Source organism: Gordionus sp. m RMFG-2023, chromosome 4 (assembly GCF_954871325.1).
Source record: "Gordionus sp. m RMFG-2023 chromosome 4, tfGorSpeb1-WG-v2, whole genome shotgun sequence".
NCBI classification, from domain to species: Eukaryota; Metazoa; Nematomorpha; class Gordioida; order Chordodea; family Parachordodidae; genus Gordionus; species Gordionus sp. m RMFG-2023.
Window position 1 is genome coordinate 8,164,379 of NC_088778.1, and position 11,709 is coordinate 8,176,087.

Here is an 11,709-nt window from a genome sequence, read left to right on the forward strand (position 1 = left end):
TTCCTAAAATTAATGTTGGTATTTTTTTGCGTAATGGCATTTGATATTAAAGCGGGGGATAAAAATTATCCTGGTAGCATAGGACTGTTTTACAACTTTGTTTTGCTAATTACATAAATCGATCATGCGCTGGGCTGCTCATTCTATGTTTATTAATCTTTATTCTCAGAAGACTGGTCAAGATTTAGTAAATAATTATAGTGTATATTTGCATTCGTGCATTTAAATTCACATCATATTTCATGATTTTTCAATATAAAAATAAACTGTATGATAGTTAAATTAAAATCACAATTATTTTTTCTTACGAAAAAAATCGATTTTAAATTATCAATGTCAAGCTATATACAATTAAATAGTGTGTTGATTCTTTCTAAGATAACAAGATATGAATTTGAGAAAATGCGTTATAAGTTTAACAATGATGAAGATCTAAGACAAAGGGTAAGATAAAATATTTATAACCATTTATTGAGTAGTAAAGAATGTTTATTATGAAATTCGATATTTAATTTTATATAACTTCTTTTGTCACCTTAAACTTTCTAATCAAATTTAGTCTTACTAATATACTGCTTTCATAAAGTGTATGTTGCTTATAGGAAATTTATTAAATCATGTTTACTATTTATTCTCTTAGTTGGCTGAAAGAGGATCTAACATTGATAGCCTACTTGAACACCATAAAACTCATCATGACAACCTGGACAAAGTTCTAGAAAGTTTTAAGTAAGTTGTTAAATTATTAGTTATATGAGCTAATCAATTTATAAATAATCAGAAAGGATATAAAATGCCCTCAAAATAAATTTATAGCCTTCCCAAATAGAATTTGTAAAAAAATTGAATATATTAAGCCTCATTTAATGTAAGCATGATTTTCTTACACAATGTGAAATTAATTATTGCATAATTTACAAAAGTAAGCTAATATTAGATATAATTTATAAATAAATACACAGCAAAATGGTTAAATTGCTAAAGTTGTTAACATATAGTTCAAAAATTACTATAGCTGATTTCTCTAATGATTAATCTTGTATCACTTGCACAAATTGTTCTAAATAATGCAATCAAATATTGAATCGGTTGTTTTGAAACCCAATTCAATATTCCATATCAGCACATCCCTATTTACAACCATTTATATATGCACAATCAGTAGCGTGACTAGCCTTTACAATTTCAGGGAGCTAAAAAAATATTGTAGATTTTCAAATTTACATTTTTTAGCTAATATTTTTAGGATCAAATTTTTCAGTGAGTTTAATTTAATACCTTGTGCCCCTCCCCCTTAATGCTACTATTTATAAATATATATAGACTACATCTTAAAAGGCAAAAATATATACCCAAAATTGTCAATTTGATTTTTACTTAATTTACATTAAAAATATGGCATATATGTAAAGAAATAATATTTGTAGCCCTGAGATTTTTAAAAAGTCTACTTTTAAATTTAATAATAAAATTAATTATATAGTTTTATTTATCCCTTTTTTTATTTAAGAATCATTTGGATCCTTTAAGCATATATCATTTTATTAAAGCACATAATATAAATATTATTTATAATCCTCTTTTAACAGTAACAATCATTTATTTGACACTGAATCTTCCATAATCCTAATTCACTTGTCAATGGCACATCATATTTTATATTGATTCTATTCTTATTTGAGAACCAAAATATTAATATTTTATGTTAAAAATAATATATTATCAATTCTATTTACCCTTTAATTCAAAATATAAAATTTTCTTTTTTTTAACCTTTTTATTAAATAAAAGAATGTAAAATTATTTATTATTTTTTTTTAAAATTTTTTGTAATTTTGTTTTGAAGGACAATTTACTTCCTTTTTTCTCAAAAATTTATTATTATAATTATATAATGTGTAATAGTACACACAAATTTTGAGCGTTTCAAACGCTATGGTAAAATTACCTTTTGGAGTTTATAGTAAACGCGTTATCTTCAAGCGTTTCGTTATTTAACGCAATGTTATTACACCTGATTCAATTTTAAAAACTGATTTAAGATAAAGCTAAAATAGAGATAATTATTTTATATAATATTTAAGAAAAATCTTATACCTTTTTATCAAATTCGCGATTATGTTTTTAATCATATCGCACATTTTTTTATCAACATACTACAATAAACCTACGTAATTACTTTATGAAATATAATGTTCAAATTTTTTGGATAGATATTTGGCCAAGTTTGATTTAAAATGGTATTTAGCTTAAGCTATCCCTAAAAAATAATCAACCATATTTTGGTAATAAAATATTATAACATAAGCCAAATTATTCGAAAACATAAAATCTCGGATGATTTCTTTATGTGTATTATTAGTTGATGAACCCTTAATGCCTTGAGGATGAGAGGGAATATTTTTAAAAGCCTATAAATAAATTTTTTTTGTCTTACTTTAATTAAATATTCGTTTTCTTTGTTTATATATTCGCGTTTCTTTTCTTTTTTTTTACATTTGTTCACTTTTTATGTTTCTTTCCTTTTCTTTCTTCTTTTTTTAAAGAAAAATTATCTAAAACCATTATGTTTAAAAAAAAATAGAATTTAAGAAATAAAACGTATTTAAATATTTATATATTAGGCTAAGTCCAAAGTTTTTTTTAAAAAAATTCGAATTGTTCTAGAACTTTTAAAAGTTTTTTAAAATTTTCTGGAATTATATTTTGGACATGTTTTTTATTTTTATATTAAAAAGTTTTAAAAGTTTTATTTTTTGATATTTTGGACTTAACCTTGTAAAAACGATAAAACAATAATATGGACCTCGTGATAAAAAAATACCTAATATAGATGTTATCACGGGAATGAAATAGACATTGTATAATAAATATTTTTGTAGTAAATTTTTGCGCTTGTCAGATTTTGCGTAGGGCGTGGGTAATTCCTTCTAAGGGATAATAATATTAAACCATCGGCCTTTGCCCATGTACCTAAATTTATCGGCTTTATCTAGCTTAGGGTGTTAGCTCTTTTTTTATGACTTAAAATAATATTGTATATCGCTCTACGTATAAGGTATCCACCTTTAAAAAAAATTAAGATGAATGAGATAGTGCCATTAAGTCTTGCTGACGAGATTAAGCTAAGACATAGAGTATGTAACCTGTGTCGAGTCCATGAAGAGTTCCACGTAAGGATCTTTTCCTTCAATTCGCTAGTTAAAATTGGTGAGATTTTGTACAGTGTTTTTTAAAATGCTCAAAACTCGCTACTCATAACTTAAGTATATGGGTTAGAGAAATAATCCCGACGATTGAACAAGAATCCAAAAGAATGACCCCTGCGCGTGAATCGCGCAAATCTATCCGAACACGAGTTTTAAAAATCGACTCTAACCTGAGCAGACTCCATGGGCAGATCTAATTAACAAGATCCAAAAATTGATATTGCTCATTGGGTTCTGCGAAATCGACTTTCGAAAGAAAAAATTCGAACTGAACCTACAACCAGGAGAAAAATTACTCTAAGTGTAGAAACGGCCTGTGAGGATTTATTAAAGTTCTCCCTGGGTAAGGCTAAATACGAGGTTATTATTATTTATTTATAAAGGTTTTAAAGGTATAGAAATTTTCCTAAACAAAAAAATCTTTTTCCAATAACAAATATAAATTATTCATAAATATGTAAATTATTTGCTAATCGTAACTAATATTATTAATTATCTTTTTGAATTAAAGCTACTGATAATCAAATAAAAAAAATTCCTGGCATTTGTAATATTTTTTTTAATTGTAATAGAATAAAGTCCTACCTAAGGCCTCATTTATAGTAAGCCCGTTATGTTCAAGCGGAGCATTATTAAGCGCGACATTATTTACAAAATCAAGCCAATAAATAGGTATAATTTATACATATGGAGTGTTATGATTATAACACTATTAAGAATCAACTGTGATTTCGATAGCATCAAATAACGTACCTTTCGAACATAACGCGTTTACTATAAATTCAGCAGCTTAAAATAAATTTCATGAAAACACCAAAATTTAAACAAATATTATATTATATAAATTGATAAGATCGTGCGATCAAAAATGAGAGGAATTAAAAAGGTTCTTCTTAATTTTGTCAGCATCTATCTTATAGGCACTAATATGAGTACCAAAAATCGCGTCTTTAGCATTGCTAATTAGGAAAACTTTATGTCTGAATAGTTAATTGTTTTTATAATTTGCATCTTACGGTATCCCGATTATGAATTTTGCGATGTTTGTATTTTTTTTTCGTTACCTGACTATAAAATTTATTAATTATTTCGTCATTCATATTAACAAATACGATTATTCTACTTGTACAAAATCGAATATTATTCAATTCGAAATTTACGAATCGCATACAAATATTACATTAATATTTTTTGAAGGCTTACTTACGTTTTTTAATGATGAAGAAATACTCATATAACTTGGGGGGAAATAATTGTTATCATTATCATTACACGCGTCTGTTTTTTTAATCACGTACACTTCCATTATACTATAACTATAAAATTCTTTGTTACTTGTGGTTATGGTTACAAAAATACGACTCTAATCTTCGTTTTGAAAAATGATTTATAGATGTAGAAATAAGGTTTAAAAAAATAACATGCTTCGTAAGGAACATGTTAAATACTAATTTGAAATATTTACGAATAATGTCGAATATATTCGATAAATTTTGAATTAATTCGAAAAAAAATCAAATTATACAAATAATTTTATCGAATAAAGAATTATTCGTTTTAGGTATACGTGGTTCATATGATTATGTATAAGTATGGGTTCTCGAATAAATGTATGCAAAATAAATATCACCCCTTCTTTTTTTTTCTTTTATAAAATTAAAGGCAAAGGCATATCCAAACCAAGCTAGTACGCAGAAGCGAGTACGAAACGGAAAATCTGAAATCTTACGACGCTATATTCACCTGCGGCGGTGATGGAACTTTTCTATTAGCCGCTAATAAGGTTTTCTATAATAGATTAAATAGAAAGAAAAATTATAAATGAGGTTAATACATTTATTTAAAAAAAAAAAATTGGACCATTTTTACTCCAGGTCACAATTTTTTACAAAAAATAATCGGGTAGGTATTTTTTATTATAACATTTTTAAGGATTGATCAAGTTTTTTAGATTATTTTATTTTTATAAATACCCAACGAAGGTGCACACATCCCTTATACCAGTCATCGGAATCAACACAGATCCGCTCAACTCTGAAGGCTATTTATGCCTTCCTAGCAAATTTACCAAAAATTTTGGCATAGCGCTCGATAGACTTATCAAGGGAGAATTTAAGTTAACTTTTTAATATCTTATATTTTATCTTTAATTTTTATTTATATATCTCTCTTTTTCGTTTATTTTCATTTTATTCCTTATTTTTTCTCACATATTTACTTATATTTTTCATTAATTTTTGTTTATTTTTCTTTCTTTTTGTTTTCATTTTATTCCTTATTTTTTTCTCACATATTTACTTATTGGATGAATATGTAAATGATAGGTGGCTTAAACGGAATCGCATATCGGTCACCTTAACCGGCAACCGAAATCTCTTAGGCTTGAGTACGCCAACATTTCACGAGTTCCGGTTCGCCGAACACGTGCGGGAACTCGAACGCACGCGTAGCACTTCTCCATTGAACCCCAGCGCATCGCTCGATTGCGCATCGTCCCGGAACGGAATTCCGAAGACCGAAAAAGCAAAAGCCAGTAAATTATTTAGAGGCTATAAACATTTATAAATTGTTTGCTTTTAAATATTCAAAGAATGGAATAAGTTTTTGAAATTTAATTTTTTTTTGAGGTTCTCCCCACATGGGGGAAATCTGGTTAAGAGATTGGTCAAAGCCATAAATTTATACCATTATTAAACATATGATTTTCACACAATCTCATTTAGCCTGAAGTTAACTGTCACTTTTATCACATTTTGATTTTTTATTAAAAAATATTTTATGGGCACGAAAAACTTTGTTCTCAAATATAAAAAAATGGAATAAACTATAATTTGTTAAAAAATATATATCTTTCTTTAAATTAAGGCTGCTTTCATAGTAGCGTCAGATCCGATTTTACCTCAAAACATCTGATTCGTAAACTTCCGGCAAGGCATTAATAGTGATTTTTTTTTAAAGTTTCAGTTTATAACAAATCATTGTTATATAAATAAAAATGGATTAATAATTATATAAAATCCTTTTTAAAAGCCGAAAGATATTATAAACACAGAAACAAAATAAAAATATTTCGACTATATTATAAATTACATATATGTATATTACAGAATTAAAAAATTGGTTCAGAGGAAGAATTAAATATATTTATATTTTAATTATCATTTTAAAATATTACATTTTTATAATAAGTATGAAAGATTAAATTTATAATTTTAAACATTAAATTTTTATGTTTTTATATTTAAATAAATTGATTTAAAATTTATTAACACACAATTCCTACATTACCTTTTCATAATACATATGAAAAAATAATTATAAATTGAAACATTAAATTTTAATATATTTAAATAAACCTAGCAAAAAATTTTCACCTTACAAATTCCCACATTACCTTTTTGCATGAAAAATTATACACTATTAAAATACTATTAATCAAAATTAAAAATATAGGAAATACGTTTTATAATTATTTATAACATTTATATTCCCATGGCAAAATAATATTATTGTGTATAATTTTATTTATAATATAATTTGCATATTCCAAATTTAATATATTTTTTTGAAAAATTGATAGCATTCTTATTTCATTAACAGCTCTATTTGAACCCGATTTTTAAAAACGGCTAGCTCATTATTTTAAGAAGATAAATATTGCATAAGCCTCTAGATTTCGCTAATAAGGTGTGTAAACCTTTGTGCCACCTATGATCAAAATCTTCAGGCTTGCCCTAATATTTTTCTTGATAAAATTGAGTTTAGGCCTTTTTGATAATCGACTCACAATATTATGTTGGATTATACTGCTATGCTATCGTTTAGCGACGAATCTACGCCTTACTTGAACAATATAAACGAGATTAAGAATATTATTCGCATTTCTATTATGAGCTACGATCCCAAAAATTATGCTTTTATTTATTTTTTAAACTATTTAATATTGATCATCATTATCATGAATTATATTTTGCTTGTTTATTGAAATTTTAATGCATATATTAAATACTTACGTTTACCAAATTGAACGTAATATGAAAAGCCTTTTTTAACTATATTTATTAAATTAGTTAATTTAAAAAAATAAATAAATAAGATTTAGTATAATTGTTAAACTTTGTCCAAAACGAGATTTAACATTTGTCGGATATTAAAAAAATTCTTTGACTTCAATATCTTAACGGAACTTAGGCTATTATGAATATTTATATCGTTTATAATAAGAATGATTGCTTATGACGAATAATTGACGGATCGAACGTAAAATTGTATCCGACTTTGTTATGAATGCCATTTAAATTGTTGTAAATAAAAAAAAATATATTTTATATAAATAAACCCCGAATATATAAATTAGTTAATTTTTAATTAAAATTAATCCTAAAAATTTCTAAAAATTGTGACTCTCAAAATTTTATTTGTATAGTTTTAAGATAGGAAAATCGCTAATTTTGGTTTTATATAGGAAATTCTTACAAAAAGCCCAATGAAGCTGAGGCCCTCCCTGATGGCTATAGCACTACATGAAAGTTAATTGGCGCAATTGGATCCTACCGGGAATGCATAATCATTCTTGTTAAAAGCTAATTTGAAATTTTTAAACAACGCGCATCAATTTTATTTTTTCTCTTATTACAGGTGTAGTTTTTCATATTTAACGAATATATTTTACTATAGTTACATGAAATTTGGAGCAATGGCTTTAAAAAAAAGAGAATCAGACTTAATGGGTTGACTTTCACTTAAAAATAGAAAAATCAGGTTATAAAAATTTCAGATTCTTTGATATTTTTAAAAGCTATTACTCAAATTTCATGGAATTAAATTTAATGGCGTTATTTATGTAGTTTTGAATTTCTATTTATTGCACAATATTTCTTATGTCCCGATGTTAAAAACGATAAAAGTTTTATTAAAAGTATAAATATAAATCCATTTTTTAAAAAAAAATATAACGCTAACCCATATCTTTACTCTCTTATTTTTTTTTCAAGCTTCCTTCTCCAGGAAATTGGTATGAGAAGAAAAATAACAAGTAGATGCCCGAAAACTTATTAAATTACTCCCCATATATATATTTATTTGTCAAACGAAGAAAGCGCCCTTTATATCGGAAAAATATTAAAATTTTTTTTAAAATATACGCGTTTTTTAGTGCAAAATGGTTACCCTTCTAAAATCAGTAACGGTCATCTTCACGACATAGTTGATGACGTGGTAAAAGATGGCGATGATGTCCTGACCACCTATTCCCTTCCCGATTTAGCTCTAAACGAAATTTTTATCGGAGAAAATTTATCCTCCAGGTATTCATTTTCCTATACCATTTTAAATTGTTTATTTTTTATATTTGGTCTTTTCTTTAAAAAAACCATTTTAAAATTGATGATTATCAATTACAAAGGACGCCACTAACATAAGGCCGGTCTGTTTTGAGATGACAACCTTTCACGTTTTTTCTTCTATATTTACAAAAAAAATTTGGAAAGTGAACCGCCATTTTTTATTATTTCGATAATTTCGTAATATTTATTTTATCGTTCAACGAATACTATGTGTTTTGTGTTATTCATAAAGCCTTGGTGTCTAGCCCGTCCCACTTAATAATATAAGTTTTTTTTTATTTTTGTGTGCCTTGTTTAAATCGATTTTGATTGGACCGAAATCGAATGACGTGCATAATATAATATCTCATCTCAATTTGGCATCCCATAATAGGGTCTCCTACTACGAACTATCGATTGACGGGTTGGAACCTATCAAACAAAAAAGTTCTGGTCTAACCGTTTGCACCGGAACAGGATCATCATCCTGGTCATTCAACATCAACAAGATCCCAGTCCATTCCGTCGCCGAATTAATGAAAATCGGTAAATACTTTCTATTATATCATTTTATTTGTTGATATTTTGTCTCATTTTTTTTAATTGAAATTTTTATCAAGTTGCCATTCTTTATATTATTGACTGCCGAATAAATATAATCTTTCACTGACTCTATGCAAATAGCTTAATACTTAAAAAAAGTGTTTTTTTTGTTTGGTCTTGTAGTTGGAGCATATTTATATTAAATGCAATCGTATATTTATGTATTGTTCACAATGGGTAAAATACTTTGAAGATGTATTTCGTTATATAAGCTACATTGCATTTTAAAAATATTTTAGTGCTTTGACCATCTCTGACTGCGCACAACTTTTGGTACTTTTAAATTTTACATGGTTTTAAGAGAAAGTGAAAATTAAAAGTAACATCTAACGAAACTCAATTTTTTTTAATATATCTTATGTATTTAACATTGATGAAACTTTTATCCAGACTTGATTCCATATCTCTACCACAGAGTCCTCTAGATCCTTTCCCCACCACCATAATATCCCCCTCCCCTCCTATGACAAAATTATAAAATGGATACTGATTATGTATGTTGTTTATACTATGAGATTACCCCTTAAAATTTCAATAAAACTATTGATAACCCTTTCTCCCGTATTGGAAAGTTTGCTAGAAATATAAATCCCTCCCTTTCATCCTATCAATGGCAATTTTCACGATTTGTTAAAAAAAAATTATTAAAATTTTAATTAAAGGGGGAAGTGGGATATTAATTTTAAATGTAGGTTTAATGTTATTAGCAATTCTCGTATATTATTATTTACCACATCACTCTCTGTCCTCCCTTTAAATATATAAAGCCAACGAAATGACAGGCTCCCACGTTGATTGTCAGGACGAGGCCTTAATGAGCCGAATCAGTGACGCCTTTAACAGCAAACTCATATTCCCTCCCGACGAAATCAAAATGGCATACACTATTAGGGATCCCGTCATTAACAGTACATGCATAGACATATATATAAAATATCAGTATTTTTTTTAAATAAATGACATAAATAAATATTTATTCCTCTCGGGTATCAAGATATATGCGGCATAGATAGACCCAGGGGTTTCGCATCCGCTGTCAACGTTCGTTCGCGATGCTGGGACGCCCGCATTGTTATAGATGGCGGTTATTCCTACACTTTTAACGACGGAGCCTTGGCCAAGCTTACCTTAGACCCTTCTAACGCTCTTCTAACTGTTAACCTAACTTAAAAAAGTAATAACTATTATTTCCCTTAATTTACATATAGCTAATTGTTACATACATTATATATGGTGGGGGAGGGCATTGTATAGGAGTCTATTCAGCACTCTTAAATGATAATCTTTAGAGATTTCGCAGCAAAATAATAAGCATTATTTATTTGAATTTATAAATTTAACTTTAAAAAAAATTGCTTCTTAGATTCCTTACCAAAACTCAACGTGGTGGATACCATGATATTTCAGCCTTTCCGCCAAAGCTCAAACTCTTATAGTTGCCCATAACTATTAATTTTTAAACCTATATATTTTTTTAAGAAAAAAATCCTTTAAATTGAGAACATATAGATAATTATATTTCCCAATATATTTCTGGTCTTTCATTTTTTTATTCTTAGGAATTCCAATTTTTTTTTATAGTTCTATTAATTTCCATTTAATCCTTCTATCTTCATCATTTTTATTTTAAATGTAACCCTTAATATTTAAAAAATAATTTTTAAATGTTTTTATTTTGCATTTTATGTTTTATATTATAAGACTAATATAAAGGTACACTGTATATATATCTTGCAATTCCTTTAAAGAAGAAAAAATATCGCAATTCCATTTTTAAAATTTTTTTCTTCTATTTTTATCCCAAAAAGACAAGAAAAACGTAGTCAAATTTTTATTTAATTTTTATATTAAAAAAAATTTTATAAGTGAAAATAAGTGTATATTTTAATATTTATAAATTATTATTATGATATCTAAAGCAATTTAACCCGAATCTTTTTTAATAGAAGAAAAATATACTGTTATTCAATAAACATTTATAATATTAATAACACAAAATACTAAATTTTTTGTTTATAACAACCCTTATTTAATAAATAAATACAAAGCTAAATATTGGTTCATTTTCCATAAATATTTTAAATATAAGGGAACATACCAGGGAATTTAGGTCGGAAAATTCGAAATTCCTGTAAACTATTCACTTAATTCCTAACGTTTGTAATTTCATTATAAATTTTTCTGGTTGTCTTGATTTCGTTTAAGAAATCCTATTTAGTATATCCTAATATATTAAAGACGCTTTTTACAGAATAAAGAATTTTAGATTGGTAATTTTATAAGTTATTTAGTCTGATTTTTGTAAGTTTAATGTTCGAATTTTAATATTTTTTTTGAAAGATCAAAACAAGAGAACTAGTCAATGAAACTATAATTCGTGATTAATTTTATTTATTATTTGATTATAGTTGAATATTAAGGGTAATATTAAAAATGGTAGGAATGAAAACAGTTAATGATGGGTCTAATTATTTGTAGCTCAAAACAGACGATTGGGCTTAATCTTTCAAATATTATTACCCATCATATTATAATATATGTTAAAAAAATATATATTTTGTGTTTTCAAATAT

At 26.4% G+C, this 11,709-nt stretch overlaps 1 protein-coding gene across 1 annotated transcript; it reads left to right on the forward strand.

Moving 5' to 3' along the window:
• Positions 1 to 260: 260 nt before the first annotated feature.
• On the forward strand, positions 261 to 10,968 carry LOC135929155 (NAD kinase 2, mitochondrial-like). The gene is made up of 10 exons (XM_065465676.1): positions 261 to 444; positions 641 to 729; positions 4,872 to 4,992; positions 5,192 to 5,325; positions 5,534 to 5,742; positions 8,365 to 8,515; positions 8,928 to 9,079; positions 9,904 to 10,044; positions 10,131 to 10,310; positions 10,500 to 10,968. Exons 1-9 carry the CDS (start codon positions 271 to 273, stop codon positions 10,304 to 10,306), a joined length of 1,347 nt encoding a protein of 448 aa, XP_065321748.1. The 5' UTR covers positions 261 to 270; the 3' UTR covers positions 10,307 to 10,310; positions 10,500 to 10,968.
• Positions 10,969 to 11,709: the final 741 nt, after the last annotated feature.